At 40.8% G+C, this 21,308-nt stretch overlaps 1 protein-coding gene across 1 annotated transcript in view; it reads right to left on the bottom strand.

Moving 5' to 3' along the window:
* Positions 1 to 238: 238 nt before the first annotated feature.
* The window catches only part of zfhx4 (zinc finger homeobox 4), an 89,434-nt gene continuing 68,364 nt past the window's right edge, over positions 239 to 21,308 (bottom strand). Inside the window, exons 7-12 of the mRNA XM_014981664.2 lie at positions 20,009 to 20,107; positions 12,396 to 12,520; positions 11,205 to 11,405; positions 10,714 to 10,834; positions 5,151 to 10,544; positions 239 to 4,658 (exon numbers count right to left, since the gene is read on the bottom strand). Coding sequence (XP_014837150.2) covers positions 3,085 to 4,658; positions 5,151 to 10,544; positions 10,714 to 10,834; positions 11,205 to 11,405; positions 12,396 to 12,520; positions 20,009 to 20,107 — 7,514 coding nt within the window. The 3' untranslated portion in view covers positions 239 to 3,084. The remainder of the gene's footprint in view (positions 4,659 to 5,150; positions 10,545 to 10,713; positions 10,835 to 11,204; positions 11,406 to 12,395; positions 12,521 to 20,008; positions 20,108 to 21,308) is intronic.

Here is a 21,308-nt window from a genome sequence, read left to right as displayed (position 1 = left end):
TTAATTAACATAAATATGCTTTATCTCACCAGGGAGCAGACACTTTTCAAATTCAAAAACCTAAATATATCCCTATAAAAATTGCCAGTTATACTTACTTGACAGAAAACTAGCAGAAACAGCACAAAACAGCCAAATAAATAAAATATCAAACAATTTTTATAGATCCAGTCCAATGAAAGAGAGCCGATGGCTGAAACGTCGGTTTTGCTGAAATAAGTATGTAGGGAGACGGAACTGGTTTGCAGATACAGTTTTTAATGTATCACAACAATGAGCAACAAACATACTTGATGAACTATTTCCAGAAGTTGTTCAAATACCATCTACAATAAACGTCATTTCAACTATGACAACAGGTCTGTGACAAAATAAAAAAAAGGTTTCAAAACCATGTTATTACCGTGATACGGTACAGTTGAGACCTCAAACAGTACAGTAACAAAAACTAATGCGACTACTCTCTATATATAAAACATCAATAACATTTTTGGTTTAGTTTATTTAAAGTTTTAGCCATAGGGGCTTCTTCTTATTAAAACCTCAGGGTGCATTTCCTATGTAACCCAGATGTTGTAGAGTACATATTGTGTAGGATATGATTGCGCCATGAAAATCCCTTTGACATCCAGAAGAGCAATTCCAATTTCAACCTTTTGAAGGCTGTCCCCATAAACATGACACAATCCATCCATTAAAAAAAAAAAAAAAAAAAGTTCTTTTTTTTTTCTTTTTGGCTGCTGTGCAGTTGCAATATATATGTACAGTTATATTGTTAGACCATCCTTTTTGTTGGTTTCGTAGCTTTTACCAGTCCTTCATGTGGGAAGTGTCCTGTCTGATGCTAGCATCTTAGCACATGATGCTAGCTGACAGTTCAGTCTTATAATGCTGAGCCACAAAGTGGGGAAAGGCAAAAAAGCCAGAGTTGTGAAAGCCTTTGGAATCAGGACAGTCGTTTATGTTTGTACAATGGCAGAATTGCACCTTGGGAGGCCAGGATGTCTCACATGAAACACAATCGAAAAGTGTCTTCAGGAATAAAGTAAATGTAAAATGCTAAAAATCTAAATAATGACATTTGAAAAGCTCACACAGAAAATTAAAAACTGATGTCTTGCTTAAAACTTTGAAAAAAAAAAAAAAAAACACCTTTACAAATATAAAACATAGGAGGAAATGTTACTTGATTTCATTGTTTGAAACAATAACTAAGCATGATTTGATTTAACCTGTCAAACAGTTGCATTACATGCTACTTGCTCATTTCAGAATAGGAAATACCAAAAGCAATACATTTTTGCATTTCTTCATATTAATAAATTTGTACCATGCACAGCCAACTACGAATATGTACAACAGCTTAGCTTTCTTTGTTCACAAGCCTTTTTCTTTCATACAAATAGCCTTCTGTTACTTTGGAATGAATCACACTGGTTACCAAACTAGAAAGTGATTCGTAAAAAATTGAACACCCTTTGACAGCTTTCACATTCTTAGTTCCACAGAATAATAATAATAATAATAATAATAATAATAATAATAATAATAATAATAATAATAATAATAATAATAATAATAAAACAAAACAAACAAAAACAAAACAAACAAAAAAAACTAAAGCAATCAATGGATCAGTTTTGGTTGAAAGTTGAAAGACTTTATGGCAAGCAAATTAAGATTACACAGTAGCAGCAAATGTTATATGGTAATACTTTGAAAAATTTCAAATGTTACTAAATGTGGAAAGTCAATGTTGACTTCAACTGTAGTAGATCATGGGAGGACGTTAACCTAAGCACTAAGTGGCCAGGTTTAACACTGTTTTGAATCTTGCACATACATAAAAATAAAAAATAAATGTTAATATTAAACAAAAAATGCTGTTGTCCCCCCTCTTAAAGCAGCATGTTTGCCAACGTAGAGCAAATTATTATACCTTTTTTTTTTTTTTTTTAACATTGTGACCAACTTGTACCTTAACAGTTTCAAGTATACAGTACTGCTTTCTTTGATGCACCAATTGTTAAATAGGTCTCTCGATTGTTAGGCATTAATCCTGTAACAAGTATGGACCAATATGCTGCTGCAATTGACACAAATAATAATTAAAACACATACATACAAACAAAATCTATTAAATTAACAAATGACCTACTCAAATAATAAAAAAAAAGACAAATAAATTCAAATTAAGTGCACTATAGTCCAGACACAAGCAGGTACCGTAACAGTACAGCAATTCACAAATGAAAAATGTTATATTCACATAATCCGAGAGTCTATCAAAACTAGAGTTATTACCTCTTCAGAAAAGGGTGTGAGCAGAGGTAAAAGTGAGAAGGTAAGAGTTGGCACAGATTAGTATATACTACAAGAAAAAACAGGGGTGGGAAATAGATACAGTTTGCTGTAATACAAACTGGCAAACACAGGGGCATCATACACATTTACTTCACCATTCTAAATTCCCTCAGTGGCAAACCCATACTGTCTTTGTAGGGTAAAACTAAAAGGATATGCACATCGTCCATTGTAACAGTAATATTGTCTCTTGGTACTCTATACACATCAAGGAAATGCGTCCGATAAAGCTTGACATGTTTTGGTTATAAGCCAAGTGTACCCAGGCTTGGTGCTGTTTTAACAAATGAGAAATGTTATGTTCTGACCTGAGAATTTAAAGCTACTGAATTACACCTATCTAAACTAAGAGAGATTCTCTTTGAGGGTTCTGGATCGTCATCCCATACAGTACATGCTAGCATTTGGAAAACAATCCAGCTGAGGTGCAATTTGCTATCGTGAGAGTTTTTGGCTTGAAACAGGCCCCCTAAAAGGGAGCTTGTGAGATTTTTTTCCTACTCCATGTTTTTGTATACAATATAAGCTCAGTCAAGCATCTGCAACAGTTCTGTCCATAACAAAAATCAATCAATATCTTGCCAGCATATCAATATGGGAAAAACAATCCTGAGTCAATCATTTGGTACTGTAATTTTTTTTTGGGTTAAGAGAAACTTTGGAACTGCAGTTTAAAAAGTCTTATTTTTTTTCTTTAAGCAAGGGATCCTTTTGTCACTCCTACACACTGAACATATCCATTCTGATACTACTGAAGCTCGCGTCTAGGCCAGAGGCTGCCTTAGCCTTGACTTCCAACGCATTATCTAAGTCATCCAGCTTCTGGCTTAGCTCATTGTCAGACTCATCTGAACAACTCTCGGTGGGTAGTGAGGTTGGAACCCCTGAGGTGCTGCAGGAAGTTGAGGTAACCGTTGAGGGTGAGGAGAGGGGAGGAGGGGGGGAGGCAGACGGGGAAGAGGAAGCAGCTTTCCGGGCTGTGTTGGCCTGGAACAGGACATTTGGCCAGGACTTCATGGACAAGCGAGAGAGATGAGGAAAGGTGTTATTCGAAGAAGCTGCAGACTGCGAGGTAGATGTGGTGTTAGGAGTAGGGGAGCAGACAGAGTGAGGTAATAATCTAGTATGCTCTTTGGCATTTCTCATTGCTTGTTTGATTGTTTTCTCTTTGTGCAAGCTCGACTGAAGGTGTTGGCCAAGTGCTTCATTCCCATTAACAACCACATTGCAGGCAACACAAGTGTAGTTGCTCACTGCTTTTCGAAGCACTGTCTCTTGCGGGTCAGTAAAAGGATGTCCGAAGTAGCAGAAGGACTTTTGATGACGTATCACTGAATCTTCGTCAGCAAAAATCATCTGGCACTTCCTGCATATAAACTCATGCTTGACAGATGGTACGATAAAAGCATCTGGAAAATCCGTGATACGTTTGGTTTCTGTTTTCGGTTCTTCTTTTGTGCTTTCTGTTGAAGAGCCTTTGTTGTCATCCTTAGATTCTATAGCTTCTTTTGGTTTGAAGGAATTAGTTGTGGTGCTCTGTACGCTCTGAGGTGTCTTGACGGGGGTTGGTCTCTGTTGCTGCTTCTGTTCAAGTTGTTTCTGATGCTGCTCAAGTTGCTTTTGCTGCTGCTGCTGTTGCTTCTGCAGGGAATCTTGGAGAGACTGCTGGTACTGTTGGTACTGCTGCAGGAGAGCGGTTGGGGAGAGACCAGCGGCCATGGCAGCTTGTGGGACTGCCGCAGGTCCATACGGAAACAGACTCTCCATTCCACACAGTGGTGGAAAATAGCCCCCTGCCTGAACCCCTCTGGGAAGCTGTGGAGAAAAGCAGTTGGGAAATCCAGGAAGAAAGTAGGGCAAGAACTGGCCCCCCAATAAAGAGCTAGGATCACCTGCAGCAAGAGCATTCTGCAGTGCTTGAAGCTGTGCAGCATCTAGGGGAGTCTCATTCCCTGCTTTTCCTGGCACTGGGCATAGTCTTTCCCTTGTTTTGGCCATGCTAGGGGTGTCGGGGCGCGAGCCGCTGTCATTCTCTCTGTCCTTCATCTTCATTTGAGGTGGCTTGTCTCCTGGTTTCTTGTTGTTGTCTCTCTCTGCATCTTTGCCTTGCTGCTCTGTATGGTTTACTGTTGCCAAAGGTGTGGAAGGAGCAGGAGGAGGTGGAGGTGGAGGAGGAGGAGGAGGAGGAGGAGTCTGCAGAAGAGTCTTGGTTGGGGTAGTGCTGAGAGACATGGCAGGAGAGGGAGTGGCTGGTGTAGGAAACCCAAGCATGCCAGCACCTGGAGACGCTAAAGCTGAAATACAGTGGTATATAAATATGGAAATATTCAACAATTCAATATTCAACCCCAAATCACTTTGGAAATTTGATGTTATAAGATAAAGATCCTGTCACTGGCTGAGTCTTTAAATCTCTTGTTACGATTTTGTTATGGAGCAAAACTGTCACATGCGCTTTTTTTAAAAATAATTTAAAGATTTCTAAATATTATAATCTAAATATACCAAACCTAAAATAGGGGGAACACAAAGTGATATATAGATAATTTGCTGTAAGACAAATCTTTACCAAAAAGCAGTTCGGCTTTGCTGCTAACATAATGCATGCACTCCCTATCACCATTCTTGAATTTAAAATAGCTTTAAAAAGTAAAATTTTTGACAAACATATCTGTGATACAGAATAACCAGTTATATATAGTACAATAAAATAGTGCAGGATAAAGTTCAGTTCATAAAGCTTCTAGTCAGTTTTTTTTTTTTCACTGTTTGTCATAGTAACTCACCAGGTGTGTTGGGAGGGAAAACTGGAAGTGATGACGGCCCATTTACTCCAGGAAGTAAGACTGGTGGAAGGCCAGACAATCCTGGGTAGCCAGAAGGTAGGCTGAGGCCATGAAGTGCATTATTGTTTTCTGTTGAAGTTTGTTGCTGTGGGCTAGGTAGGCTGAGTCCATCCCCAGCTTTCTTCATACGGTCCAGCTCCTGCTGGGCCATCAGCTGACGGACAGTGGTCGGTGCTAGGTAGTCCTTTTCTCTATCCACCTGGTTTCCTAGAGTTTCTTGCACTTTTGTGATGTGCTGTTTGGAGAAAATGTGGTCTCTCACAGACATCCGGGCTGTGTACTTCACACCACACAGTGTACACTCAGTCCTGGGCCCCTCTGGTGAACCCTGACTTATCATAAATGGCTTTCCAATATTAATCTTAAATTTCTTCTCTTTAGCACGGGCATTCTGGAACCAAACCTGGACAACACGTTTGGGAAGTCCAATTTCATTGCCCAGCATCTCACACTCCTGCATTGTAGGAGTGCGATAGTCACTAAAACACGCTTTGAGTACTTTCAGTTGCAAGTTACTCATCTGGGTCCTGAAACGTTTGTGGCCTGGTCGATCTCCAGTACTGTTGACTTTTCCAGATTTGTTGAAAGGGTTGCCTGCCCCAAATGGACTGGGAGAACTGGGGTCAGCGAGGCTGGACGATTCACTTCTGTCATTGTTGTCATCCATTTCGTCATCTCTGGAGCTAAAGTAGGAGTCACAGTCTTTTCCAGAGAAGCTGAGGGCAGGACTCACCATGCTGAATTGAAACCTTTCATTACTAGCGTCAGAATTTAGCAACAGGCCCTTTTTGCTGTCGCTCATCTTGTCTCCTCCATTAGCAGTTAGGCTCTCAACCTCATTGTTATTACACTCGTCTCCGGTTGTGACATCACTAATGGCTGTATTAATTGATGATGTCTCATCGAAGTCCATCTTACTGAGATCATAAGATGAAGCTTCTGCTGAATTATTATTAGGCCCTTCAGTTTCATCACAGTTTTCAGCTTTTAAGGATGAAGGGCTTAAGAAGTTTTTTACTTGAGCCTCAGATGGTTTGACTGGAGTTGAGGATGCGGTTGGCAACTCATAGTCATTTGGCTCTGTCTTGCTGGGCAGCTGTGGGTAGTCAAAGAAATTATACTTATTTGGGCTTTCCCCTCTTTCATTGTCTTGACTCATCATTGGGCTTGGCGGCAAGCTAAAGCCTGCTTGTTTAGCTTCATGCCAATGTCTTGATCTTATGTGGCTATCTAAAGCAGATTTAGCCTTAAAGAGCGCTCTGCAAAAGGGGCATTTCTTGTGGGACTGTGAGGGCCCTATAGCCCTAAACTGCCCCTTTCTCTCTCTTGCACGAGTGTTTTGGAACCAGACTTGCACAACTCTCTTCTTCAAGCCAACTTCTCGTGCAATGTGGTCCAACATCTTCCTTGTTGGATTAGAGTCAAGTAGATATTTGTCATAAAGGATTTCCAATTGTTCTGGTGTAATGGTGGTTCTCAAACGTTTATCTCTGTGTTGCTCTTCACTACTGTTTCCACCATCTTTGTCATTAGCATTTTCCTCCTTGTCATCCAGTTTTCTCTTCATTGACCCAGAGCTTACAGCTGTAGCCATGCTTGAGCTACTCTGGGATGGCATTTGGGAGAGCCCCCCAGATAACAGTTGGCTAGCCATTAGGGGATTGTTTGGATCAAATATCATATACGGCATATCGATGGGTCTTTCAAGAAACTGAGAATGGAGGAATTGGTTCTGGGCTGCCAAAAAATGCATGTGCTGGTGCTCTTGCCACAGCTCTACTGTAGGAAAGGCAATCTTACATTGGTCACACTGGTACTGGAGCATCTGGTGGGGGAGACTGTTTGTGAGCGAGGAAAGTGCAAGCGAAAGTGGACTTGACGGTACAGTTGCTGCTTGTGGCTGAGAATGGGGTCTTGACAACTGTGGCTGGGGAGCTTTTTGGGGGGGTGGTTGAGGTGTGCAAGCCTTAGATGGTCTTGGTTCCGGTAGCGACTTCATCACTGGTGAAGGGGGGATCTCAGATTGTTTCAGTTCTGTTTCAGGGGAAATATCTGGCTTTGGTGATGCTTTCCCCATGGGTCCACGAGGTGAGGCCATCACAGGGGAGCTTGAGCCTGAACTGGTCGCAGTACCAGTCTGGGATGGTTTGGGTAGCTCTAAAGGTGCCAGGCTTGCCTTGAATAGAGGTGGTTCAGGATTATCTGTGTATTCCTCACTGATGTTGTCCTCATTCCCCTCTTCATCTTCGTCTTTGTAGCACAACTTTTTCTGGTGAGTAATAAGATCAAAGATGCGTGGAAATACAATGTTGCACTTCTTGCACTGGTACTGCATGTTGCTGGTTCGAATGTATCTCTCATTGGTGAGCTCTTTTTTCTCATTGTCCTTTGAATCTGCCTGATTTTCATAACTCTTCCGAGCCTTTTGGCGGGCATTTTGGAACCACACCACAATGACTCGTGTTGGCAGGTTGAGTACTGTAGAGAGCTGCTCAATCTCATCATCCTTTGGATATGCATTAGTATCAAAAAAGTCTTGCAGCACCCTCAACTGATAATCAGTGAATCTGGTCCTAGAGGACCTCTTGTTAATGGCTGAGTCAGTTCTGTAGTACTCATGTGCACTGACCTGGGGCTCCATTCTTATATCTTCTAATGTAGTAATTGGAGGAATATTAAAGTTGTAGGGAGAGTCTTTACTCCTCTGTCTTTCTTTGAACAAAGTGTTACGGAACCAGTGCTTTATGACTTTTTGTGGCAAGCCAGACTTCTCTGACATTTCCTGAATTTGTTCTTCATTAGGGGAATTGTTTATATCAAAGTTTGCACGGAGTATCTTAAGCTGATCATCGGTTATACGAGTGCGTGGTCGCTTGAACTGAGACTGACGGAGGAAGTTTGGATCAAGACCCAACTGCTGCTGGCAGAGCTGTGTAAGGTCTGTGGAGAGAGAATCCATACTGGGCAGCTGTAATGCCAGCTGAGGGGGCAGACCTGGGTGCTGGACAGACTGCATCATCAAAGGTGGGAAAAGTGGCAAATCTAAGGGAACAGGGAGCTGCACTTGGGGTGGTGCAGGTGGGGCAGTGGGTTGTGGAGGAGGAGGTGGTGGTGGTGGTGGCTGGGCTGGCTGGGTCTGGAGAGTAGTTTGATGTGTAGTTGGATGAGGAACAGGAACTGGTGATGGTACAGGCGTTTGAGGTTTGGTCATCGACGTAGATGGGGGCTGAGGAGTTGGTACTGGGGTAGGAGCAGTTGGTGGTGGAGGAGGAGGAGGAGGTGGAGGTGGAGGTGTCTCAGGGGATGCAGGGTTTATTGGATAGAGTTTGTCATAGGCCTCTCTGTACTGCTGGGCAAACTTTTCAAGCTCAACATATGGGAAAAAGTGACTGTGCACATGTTCTTGGTGGCTTTTGAGAATCAGCATATTTGAGAATAGTTTTCCGCACATGCCACACTCCAGCTTATCAGTGCTGAAGTCTATTTGTTCAATGCCTTCTTTGCTTTTCTTTTGGTTCTTTTGTCTGTTTTCATTATATTGGATGACCAACTCAAAACCAAAGTTTTCTAATAAAGCCTTGGCTGCATTGCCCCTTGCTCCCGACACAATCCGTGGAGGAGGGATCAATGGCTCTGGGAACTTTGACTTTTTGGGATCCTTATTTTCTTTTACTCCATCACTCACTCCATCTCCTGCACTTTCCATTTTAGTTCTACTTTCCTGTTTATCTAAGTGGTCTTCAGCCTCTGCAGACATGTGTATTTCGGAAACTGATATGGTGTTAGGCTCCATTTTGGATTTGTTATTCTGCAGTTGTTGGCTTTTCTGATGTTGAATTTGGGATTGTATCTGAGAAGCCTGATGCTGTTGTTGAGCCTGTTGCTGAGCTTGAGCCTGCTGCAACTGATGCTGCTGCTGCATCTGCTGCTTCAAGTCTTCTAGGAATGACCCTGTCAGGCCAGGCATTCCAAAAGCTGCTGCTGAGTGCAGAGCGAGTTCTGGGTTTAGATTGAATTCAGCTCCTGGTATGTAAAAGGGGAAGAGAAATTGAGGCTGTTGAAATTGGAGCAAAGCTTCTGGAGTCATTGGGAAATGAGGGAAGAAAGCTGGGTTGAGAAACTGAGGCTGAAAGAAGGCTGCCTGTTGCTGGAGTTCGTGCTGAAGCTGCAGCTGCAGTTGGGCTGAAGACTGTGCTGACTGGTGGCTGCTTGCCTGTGCTGAAACATGTTCAGTAGTTGGTGTTGTCTTTGTGTTGCTGCTGTTGTTGGTTTCTTTGGGTTCAACTGAGTTTTCTTTGTTAGAAGAAGGAGTCCCACTTCTAGCACTGTCAGAGTTGCTAGTGTTCCCTTGTGCGCTTGGACCTGGACTTTTTGCAGGGGTGGGGCCACTGCTGCCAGTGACACCACTGCTGCTCATGTCCGTTTTGGCTGTTCTTGCTTTGGTCTGGTGGAGCACTGACCTCATATGAATTTCGAGAGTTGAACTTTGGCTGTAGGCAACGTTACAAATATTGCATTTGAATGGTTTGTTGTCAATGCTGTTGGATGTCTCTTGTGGCACAGGACTTGATGCCTCTTGGAGAACCTTTTTCAGTTTATGTAGATGGGAAACTGAGTTGTAGTGGACCAGTAAGATGTTCTTCTGGGTAAAGGACTCTTTACATACGGTGCACTTATAAGGTCGAGAGGGGTCTAAGAATTTCTCCATTGTAAAGTTGGGGCCTTTTCTAAACGGTAGGGTCCGTTTTGGTTCTGCCCCCATGTCATCAAGCAGAGAGCTGCTGTCACTTCCAGTAGGACTGGGTTTATCCTCTTGGTCCATTTCATCATCTTTGTCCAAGTCATGGTCAAAGGCTTGAGCTTCCTCCAAGGCCCTGGCCTCACTCTCTGTGATGTCACCATTCAGTGGCAGATTTCCTATTAGCTGCTGCACCTCAGCCTCACTCAGTTCAGGGTGCCCATTTTCCAAATGCTTTCTGAGGGCTAGGAATGTCCTGAAGCTACGCTGGCAGAGGCTGCACATGGTGGCTGCTCTGATAGCGTGGTACTGAGAATGTATCTGAAGCTTCTGCATTGTCTTGAAGGCCAAGCTGCAGTGGTTGCAACGGTATTTATAGACATGGCGATCAGAAACGGAAAGCTGCTGCTGTTGCTGTTGAAGTCTTTGGAGCTCACTGAGATGGTCTTGTAGGTTATCAGGAGACTTGCTATCATGTCCTAATCCAGTGGTTCTTTTCCAGTCTGGGGCCTCTGAAGCCTCTTTGGGGGGCTTGAGTTCCTGTTGCTCTAATTCATTCTTGTCTTGACTGGTTTGGTCCTCCTTTGAGGTGTTTCCTACAAGATGCAAAAACAAATTGCAGTGTTATTCACAGATTCTTATTATACCATCTTATGGATGTTCTTTTTTTAATTTCATAATAATTTAATAGAGTATGACATCAGTTGTAATAGTTTAAAAAACATTAATTGGGGTAATATAATTCAGACACTGTACTGTGCTCACCTTTAACCGAACCTGATCCATCAGTAAGAGAGGTTGGGGAATTGCTTAATGACGGGGTTTTCCCTTGTCCGGTCTGGGGATGCATTACATTATTTGGTGTGGGTGTATCAGGTCCGACAACCTATCAAGTTAATGAAATGAAAACAGTTACTATAATTGTATAAAATATATGTATACAAAATAAACTGCATAAAATTCCATACATAATCAAAATGTAAAAAAAAAAAAAAAAAAAAAAAAAAGACAAAATAATGTATTTACAGTAAATTCTTATCTTTAGTAAACATCCTTGAACTGGCACATGGAAATTGTGTAAACAAAAACACTGAGATCATGGAAAACAAGTCTTTAGGACAATATCCTAACAAACGGAAGATTAGAGCTACACTAACTGTCCTTTATCTACATTTTACCTGCAAAATCAGTTCAATCACATTCAACTGACAACTAAATGCAGAGAAATTTCATTCATAATGATCAACTTCACGTACTGTTAGAATCAGCTTCTCCACACAGTCAGGAGCCACACTGTGAAGGTGCGTGAGATGCAGCTGCAAGTGAATTTTGTTGCTTAGGACGTCCTGACACAGTGGGCAGCGGATTACAGGCTGCATGGAATGTTGGGACATCACATGGAGCTGCATACGGTTGGCGTCTTTACTGCTGTAGTTGCAGTATGGGCACTGTTGAACCTGAAAAACAAGAACGCCTGATTATATCCTTTTGAATCTCAACTCAAAACTGACCTAGATTTTCAAAAAACATTAGCAAAATTAAGTTGAGTTAGTTTTTGTGTTATTTAATCAATTGTTGCTTAACCCATCCATGATTTTCACCTCTGCTTTAAATTCAAAAGCCCACCATAAACACAGACAAAATGTAGATCAACCATATTTCACGTAATTCACTTAGGAATCTAGGGCAAGTCACGCAATTTTATTTGAAGAAAACATGATTGGCCAGAATTTCTACTCAGAAGATTAGAGATGATAAAGGTGTGTACTCTCCTGAGCTATGTCCTGCCCTCATTAGATGGAGTACTCTTAGCATAGCTACGTCTCTATCACCTGTTTTAATAGAATCCATTTCTGAAATGAGAACATCCTCCCTCCTTGCAGGACCCAGAACCAGACGGGCTAATACTTCATAATCTAATTTAAAAACACATATAATTTAAAGAGATGCAAAAAAGGAAAAAAAAAAAAGAAAAAAAAAAGAAGCAGAGAGGGATGCCTAAGGCTAGTGCTGGTATTCCACTTAAGAACACAAAAGCTGGCCTATTGTGCTTGATGTTAAAAAGCTCTGTCAGGAAGGGAATGGAGGGTTACGTTTAACCCTTTGAATGAAAGCTGGCGCCAGCAATTGCCAAATGCTTGGCTTAGCATTTTTGCTTCTTACAGTTAAGTATTTTCCCATTAGCTCATCCCACAGTGACAGTGAAGGTTAGATTTCATTAGGGCTTAAGAAGCTGCCTCATTAGCCATTAGGTTTCTGTATATGCACTGACAAATTCCTCCAAGTACTTGCTATATGAGGCTAGAGTTTAACTTAAAAACAGGTTCCCCACTGGCCTGTGCAAACATTACGTTTCGATAATCAACTTAAAACGGACTATCTTTAAGTTGCTAGGAAACGCACCCCAACACTTTGCGGCGTGCTATTGATTTTCTGCACACCTTTACCTGCTCGCTGGCTGACGTCTTCCCCTCTGCAGACTTCGGCCTTTTGGGTGGACTTTCAATTTGACGATCTGCCAGGAGGGAATGTTTACCCATACTGGATACCTCTTTGGACATGGCATTAGCTCCTAAAGGCAGAAACAAATAATCAATTACTTTATGTCTGTTGTCTGTTTAACACTCAGACACACGAATGTCGTTTTGCATAGCATGTATTGGGTCAAAGGGTGCAAAATTATTCTACACCCGAATGGGCATAAGGTATTTTAGTCGGGGCGTCAATATCATGTTTTATTCTTTTACCCTATTTAGGGAATCACCCACCTATATAGGAACAGAAAACAATACTCAGTTCAAAATCTAGACAATGGTGATTCCAACTGTCAGATAATTATTAGTGGGTAAAAGGCTTCAGCTGAAGCCATTTCTAACATTCTGCATGCTGAGATAACTGGATCTTCATGTGTGTAGATGAAACATCTGCACAGCATGGCACGGACTTAAAACAATGTAATTATTGTGTCAAAGGAGCAACATTTGAATGACACAAATTCAGCAGCTGTAATGCATGTACGCTATTGGAGAGTTGCTGTGCTTCACGACAATTTTGTGCTTTTGCGGTGTGGTTCAGGCGCTGCAACAAGATCAGATGTGTAGGAATATGATGCCAAAGTGTTATTTACTCAAGACAGCATATCTTATGCCACTGAAATCCAACGCAAACATATAGCAACAAGAGTATAAATCTAAGCTGGAACATGGAATCCATCACAATAAAAGAGGCAATCTTGCAATATTACTCTAAATATACAGCATAAGCCTAGCTAATATTTATTTTAGTAAATACGCTGACACTATGAAACGCTGGAGCTGTCTCACCTTCGAAATTGATCAAATGATTATTGATTTACAAGTAATACTGTGAATGTGAGCACGTATTTCCAATTAATATTCAGTGGGGCATAGGTGATGATTCAAAAAATGATTTGACTCTAAAACAACATTAGCATGGGCGCAAGCACAAATTGTATAATTCATATTCATATACAGTGACGTGGTGCAGCCCCGAGGACATGTAAAATGAGGAAAAAACCCAGTCAGGCTCATTATCACAGCACGACATACATTAAATGTTATGGTAATATTATACACTTCATTAGTTCATATACATTTCCCCGACTGCCTCAACAACTCCTGTGTCTGTACGAGATGCAAAATTTTCAGGGCTCGGTCACGGCTGGTGGTACAGTAGCAGTGTGTGTGTATGTGTGAGTGTGTGCGCATGTAAGTGTGTGTGCGAGAGACGTAAACAGCAGGGCTCAGTGTTGAGAGATCAGCCTCTGGTTGTATTTAGTAAATGCTGCAGCCACTGATAAATCTTTCATTAGCCTCATCCTAAGATACAAGCCGTGCAGGCCCTGCTATACTCTGCCACTGCAATTTACCCAATCTGCTCGACACAAAGACACAGCAACAGCAACTCTCCCTCCCTCATTCCCTCCCTTTTACTTGCTTTCTTCCTCCCCCTCTCCCTAAGCTACACCCCCTCCCACCCCGGACCCCTCTTTCGTGTCCCCTCCCTCGTCTGGTCACTCAAGGCAATATGTGAGCCTCACTCTTGCGAATCAACGCTTCACGCTAGATGCACAAATGGAAAAAAGGGGAAATCAAAGCACTGATACATGGAGAGGGGTGGGGGGGGGGTTGGAGAAAAAAAAAACATTTTGTATTTCATATTATTCTGTGGCTCGTGTTTGTATTGGACGCATATCAATTCCTTTGGCCCGTTCATGCATTTTAATTCTGTTGCATTAAGTAGGCGTTCCACTTATTTTATTTGTAATCCCCTATATCTGGAGCCTGAAATATTGGCCTGTCAAGGAAAGTGACAAGAGAGAAAGAGGGAGAGAGGTCTAGAAGAAAAAAAAAAAGGAAAGGGGGAGGGTGGGAGCGGAGGGGGGGACACAAGGGCACAATGTGAATTTCCAAGAACATCCGAGAATTGCTCTGCAGCTCAGAAGACCGAGGTAATTTTGTCTTCAACTGCTCGTGATGGCCCCTGCACGTGTGTGTGTATACATGCATATATATTTATATGTGTGTGCATATGTACGTCTCGTAGGGACTCTGACACGCCAATTGGTCAGATCGGCCCGGGTTAGAAGCGGCAGTCGCATCACCTGACCTTACCAAAGTCTGCATCCCCGCCTCCCACATTTATTATAACCATTTCTAATTTCAACTTTCAATTTTTGGCCCCGTCTTCCAGTCAATTTGCAACTAAATTACATCCAGGAGAAAGGAGATGAGGCGATTGTCGGCCGAGAGCCTGCGAACACATTTACAATGTGGCTCGGGAAAAGAGCCTCGCACATCACCATTGATTACTGTGATGCTGAATGTAAATGTATGTTTGTGTAATGTGTGCAGTTGTTCTTTTTTTCTTAGCATTTGCAACATAAAATCCCGTCCTCCGGGTTTTTGCGTTTTTGACCTAGGGCTTCCATCAATGGTGAAGAAAAATGCATTTTTGAACATTGGAGTGAATTTAAACGGCAGAATAAGGCCAAGGATGTAGTTGCCTATGAAACAGTGTGTGTAGCAATCATAACATTGCTAATTCTTCAGAAAAAAACACCCCCAAACAACAAAACAAAAACAAAACCTTTGTCTTATGGTGAATGGTACTCTTCTTTGTCTGCAAACCACATTTAATGACTGTTCATCCCCCTCCTGTCCAAGCTTCCGATCATCCCTTCACCAAATGAAGTGGATTGGCAAAATAAACCCCAAACTCAAATCACCACCCCCAACCACCGCCCCAAACAACTCCCTAGCTCTCTCCCCCCCCACCCCCCCTGTTCTCCTAAACCCCACCAGTGACAAATGTCTGCACAGAGCAGGACCTTGCTTGATTAGATAAATCAAAAAGTGATTTATGACACTCAAGCCCCTTTTGCATTGCTGGGGGAAAGAGTGGAACACACAACACCCATCTTTATTTGCAACTGTCAATGGTGTTTAAAGAGCTGCATGTAAACACACATGCACACACGTGCAAAAATGCATGGTTGACATTGAAATAGAAAGAATTACAGAGTATATATATATATATATATATATATATATATATATATAAACACAAAGCAACATCATAACGCTTTTAGTCTGAACCCGACTCGAATTAGATTTTACGTGGGCATGTAGTAAAAACCCTTACATCTTTCCTAATGTGACTTCATATGAAAATCTGCCACAAACTTTCTTGTTTTTCTAAAACTTCTCGATTTTATCTACCAAAGCATAGAAAATGCAACACTGATTCCATATATGTCTTTCTCCTTTATGAAAATACCACAAAAAAAAAAAAAAAAAAAAAAAAAAACCTCACACACATGGAGTAAAGGGGGCTGGGTGGCATGGATTTAGTATTCAATTTAGCTGTTCTGATCCCTGGCAGACTGGCTAGCGTTACAGAGCAGTAAATCTAGGAGGCAGAGCCGACCAAAGCGGGCCGGGGAGGGCCGACTAGCATGATTTACTGGCCTACTGCTCTGGGGTTACGCATTAGGCTGACCTCCGGTCACCTGATAACATTACAGCAACACACTCTGAACCTCAAACTCCCACCGAAGCACTCAGCAGGCCCAGGTCTAGCCGGAGGGAAGTACACAAAGAGATAGACTCGGAAAGGAGCAAAATGGAAAGTGTAGAAGGAGAAAGAGAAAGAGAGAGTGCGGGAGACTCAGAGAGAGAGAGAGAGAGAGAGAGGGAGAGGGGAAATAAAAAAGAAAGGCTATTAAACAGCAGCTGTCTTTTATAGTTTGTGTTTTTTTAATGACTGGCCTCCCTTCTTCTCTCCATCTCCGCATCTAATGAGATATAAATATGACCAAGGTCTTGTCACATTTGACAAACTGTATGAGACATTCAACAAGCTGTCATTACAAAAAAAAAAAAAAAAAAAAAAAAACACACACAGGAACTGCTGCAGGCCTGCAATTAAACATGCAAATTTTCTTAATATATTTTAATCTCATCAGAAAAGCAGCACATCGCTGCTCTCAAGTTTGGCAAATTCGCAAGATGTATGCACATACAAATCCCTGATAATATTCAGAATATGACCGAGCAATTATGGAGCATTCTGCCGAAGATTTTGTTCTCCCCCCCATTTCACCTTCACAATATTAGTACATAACATTTGACTGTAGGAACAATGAGTACTTTCTGTCCTAATCTGAATCTGTTGGAGATGTCTAATTTCTGAGGCTGCCTGACAGGCTCATTTCTATGCTGGAGCCTTTGTTTGGTTGGTTATTTATAAGAAGTGGGCCCCTGAGCTATGGCGGCGACATGTGCCATCTACACACACAGCACAAAGCTATCTGGAAGTAATCCAGATCAAGAGCATTTGCATGAAAATTGTAACAGGAATTATAGTTAATGTAAACTGACATTTTATTTAAAAAAAAAGAAAAAAAAAAAAGAAACAGTGTTTTCCTTCCAGTTCTTATTATTGTTCTATCTTTCTCTTCTGCTCTGTCTTGGAGATGAAGCGCACACACTTCTCCCCTGGTCACAACCCCAATTGAAACTAGGCATGGGTTGGTTATATTTTTATATATGAAGGTGTGCAAAGGATTTTTTAAATTTTTTGTCAGAGATAACACCATAGTTACACAAGTCGTCTGTAGTTTTAGGAAGCATCAAACACGGCAACGCAGCCCTCCCTTTTTCAGTTGCTGTGCACTGCCGGTCAGCTGGTGTACAGAAGGCTACTAAACGTTTCACTATTTTGGAAAGAAGACGCATATGGCTGTTTAACTACGCAGTGGACCGAGCCTAGTAGTGATTCGGTGTTCGCAGATTTACCCATTTCAGGATTTTTCTGTGGAAAGTGACTCTTATTCTGCAAAATTATTTGCACAATAATAATTTCCCAAAAGAATTTTTCAAAACATTGTATATTTTCAAGCGTATATTCAAAAGATAACGAAGACTGTAGATTCTGTGGTAGCACCGTAACGGTCTCCACAGTGTCAATTAATACACATTATGGCGCATTTGGTGTTGAAGTATTAAAATAAGAAAATAAAAGCTGCTTTAGAAGGCGTCTTCACAGATTTCATCTGTTCATGGGCGGTTTGTGCTCCCTACCCTATGCGTTGTATTTCTGTTGTGAAAGACATGCACGGTTCTAATTTTGGAAAAGGAACCATTGATTAAGATAACACTGGGGCTGCACAATATTAGGAGAAGGTGATAGTGCCATATTATTTTGCATTGTGATGATGTTATCAATTGCTGTTAAATCCAGAATTTTTTTTCCATTGATCTGTCATTATCTCTTCACTCTCTCTGAGCTTCAGCATCTTAATTACCGAGCTCTAGATCAGCTGTGGACAAAGAAAGTTCCTGCAAGTGGTCAAACATATAATTATGAAGCAGAGTTTGTATGCATGTCACCAAATATTACATCCAAGCATTCCTTTCTGACTGAGATTTTTGGACTCATCAATTTTGTGAAAACCATTACAAGTCAGTATATTGTGCAGCTCTAAGTGCTTGTGGTTTTCCGACAACAAAAAAAATCTCAAGGAATTTCCTGGTAAAATAATAGTTAAATAAAAAATGAATTAAAAAAAAAATATTAAGAGCAGTATGTCCCTAAAGCAGCTGGCTACCACAGCAGTCAGCCCAACTAACCAGCTATTGTTTGCTTGTTATCTTGCCAGAGTTACTTTCTATGGAGCAGAACAACAAAAATATATAATATAATGTAGGGCATATAGTTTATATTTTTTTATTAATGAATAAAAAGAAATAAAACTGTAAATAAATGACACAGATGACTGCAGTAGTCCTTTTTTTTTATTCTAGAGTACAGTCATATCATGGTGTTTTTACTTAAGGGTTATCATTCCATGAGAATCTTGTACCGACCTTTGACTAATCTAAACATTTTGAGCCGACCTAAAATTTGAAGGTGATCGAAAAGATCTTTGCTAAGGGGTTGGGTGGGGAGAATACAAGATTTAATGCTGACACACAATGGCCGTTGCTTTTTCTACGACTCGACTTTCTCGAACCGCTGTTAATCCAAATACAAAATAAAACACTAGCACTATTATATTTGGCTTGGCTGACAAACTAAGATCTGGCCCCCAAGGCATTTCTTGTAAGCAGTTATTCACAAAAAATACAATTGGCACGCATTCCTACTTGTAAAACAGACCTCACTATGCTCAACCAGCATGCAAGGACACGTGCATACAGAACGAAAGCACGCCTTTGAACAGGAGGGGGAGGATGTGTGGGGGGGGGGACCTGGACATTGTGTTTCTTTGCTGTTTTGCATGTCTTCGGGGCTGTTAAATGACACTCTGGGTGAAATGCAGCAGCAAATGCATGGGTGGTGGTTCCCCACCGGTCGGTCAAACGGGGCTGTCAGAATGATAGAGCTAAAAGATAGATGACTAGCTAAACTAATAGGCCCCAGCCTCACTCAGCTCTCCTTCTGCCTCATTGAGCCTCACATTATGGAGCTAGGTATGGCACGGTAGGAAGAGAAGGTGAGGAGGGAGCTTCAGATGGATAAAGGGTGGGAGCTAGTAGGTACGTGTGTGTCTGTGAGTCGGGTTGGGGGGGGGGTGAGGTTAGAAAAAATGAAAAAATGAGAGACATTTGTAAGGGGAGGAAAAATGAGAACCCTATGCAATGAGAAAAGGGGGGGGAAAAAAAGGTGTTCAGAGATCCCATGCAATATTCATCCCCAGCCATGGATTTCCATCTCATACATAAGACCAGATGAATTCTTATTTGAACAAATCAAACCAAACAAAGCCGGTACTGTCCTGACCACAACCCTGAACCTTACCCAAAACAACACAAACGCCAAGATTGTGGCCTCTTCCCAGCTCACAATGTTTCTATTTCAGCAAATGAACAAAAAGTTTCCTCCCCTTCTTCTTCTCTCTTTCTTTTTTTTTTCCTATCTTGTGCTATTTTTCTGTCAGTGGTATTACTGGTGAAAGGGTCACAGATTGGACAACAATTAAGTTATGGATTGAAAAAGGGGGAAAAAAATAGGAGAGAAAGAAAAATGCAAGGGGGGGAGAGGGTGTTAGGGGGGAAAAAAAACTAATTTAAGGGTTGCAGGGATGCAGAGCAATATTAGAAAAACATATACACAACCCCCATCTAATCCTGCGCTTATGAAAAATTAATATGTCATCGGAGAGGGCACAAGAACGAGAAAAGATTAATGCAAGGCGCTTATAAATTACAAGCACGCAAACTGATTTGATTAAAAAATAATCTAGGGCCTGGACACTGCCTGGTAATATCCACAACACTCAACTTTTCCCTCTCTCTTTCTCTTCATTTTTCTCTCTTCTTATACCCTCTCTCTCTCTCTCTCCCTCCTTTCCTCCTCTATCTGTCAGATGGAAGCGATTAAAACAGGTCATGGCGGCTTGTAAGCAGCGATCACATGTTACGCACACACTCGAATGTTATTTAAGTGAAGGGTATATAGATGAAGAGTGGCTCGTGCCTTGGTGGCTTTTTATGTCAAATTAAGTTTTTATTTTGCGTCTCGTGTGCGGGCTTACGCTCGGGTCTTTTGCTTTCCGTCAAATCTCGGTCAGTCAGGTTGAGTCCAGGCCGGGAGGAGGATCGAAGAGGTCTCTCACTTTCCTCTGCAGCCTCTTCTGAAAACACAGACAGAATTCATTACCCATCATTCTCTCTCTTACAAAAGTGATGGAAAATGTGCAGCTACATAATAGTTTTGTGTTGTTGCAAATATTGCTTCTTGTTCATCTACAGCTAATCTCAAATAACCTTTTTTTTTACCGTTTAAAGTTCAAATTTGCTCTACAATGGATGGTATACCATATTATCAAGTAAAACAGCTGCCAGAAGAGAGTCTTTACTGACTAAAGCCCTGCAAAGCCACTTCTAGTAAGTAAAACATAATCTATTCATGGCCTGCAAGCAGGGAAGGTGCCCCTCATTTACAAATGTCCTCAAGGAAAAAGAGTTCAAATGCATTTTATTGTAATAAATGTTTCAAAATAATTTCATCCCAACACAGCTGTGTTCTTTTGTCGATATAAAGTAGTTTTTTCTTTTTCCTTTTTTTTTGTTTTGTTTTTTGGAAAGAGACATCAAACATGTCAACTTTTACAATAGTTTACATTTAAAGGATTTTAGTGGACAATTTGCATTCATACAGGTTTTAAAAACAACTATTTAAAATCAAATTGCAGTACTTGGTCACAGCTACTAAAAATATATTATAAAATGACTATTTTGACTCAATACAATTTCGTAGGGTGAATCGTCCACTTATGCCTTGGTACTGATTTTCTTTTTCAATCCTGCAGCTTCCAATATCTGTATGCATCTTAAGAAAAAAGAAAACATAAGAAAAGGCTTTGAAAAAGAAAAAAAAAATCTAGATTAATTATATTGTATTACCAGTTTGCTAACAAAAACATTTTTTATGTAGTTGTTACAATCTAACTGACTTTAGACATAAACATTTACCACTTTACTACCAATTTTAACACATTTAGTACATATATCTTTCCTTAGGATAACATATATAACTATAAAAAAGTGTTTTTTTTTTTGTTTCTGTGACAATATTTTAAAAGAAAGATATGCTATATTTCATTTTCAGTTTTCTTTTTGGTTGTTAAGAAGTAGAACGATAGATTGATCTGAATCAAATTACATTGAAAAGTAGATGATAGCAACATTTTTTAATTGAGAATTATTTTAATTTCTGCTTGTTTTATTTTCTTTGTCACATAAAAAAATTATTCAAAAGTCAGGTTTAGATTAAGAATGCAGTAAAATAGAAATAAAAAACACTGCATGCTCACATTGTAAAAAGTCATGTTC

Source organism: Poecilia mexicana, unplaced genomic scaffold (genome assembly GCF_051168715.1).
Source record: "Poecilia mexicana isolate PSO_F unplaced genomic scaffold, ASM5116871v1 scaffold_20, whole genome shotgun sequence".
NCBI lineage: Eukaryota > Metazoa > Chordata > Actinopteri > Cyprinodontiformes > Poeciliidae > Poecilia > Poecilia mexicana.
The sequence above is the reverse complement of the archived record's forward strand: the minus strand, read 5'-3'. Positions and strand labels throughout refer to the sequence as shown.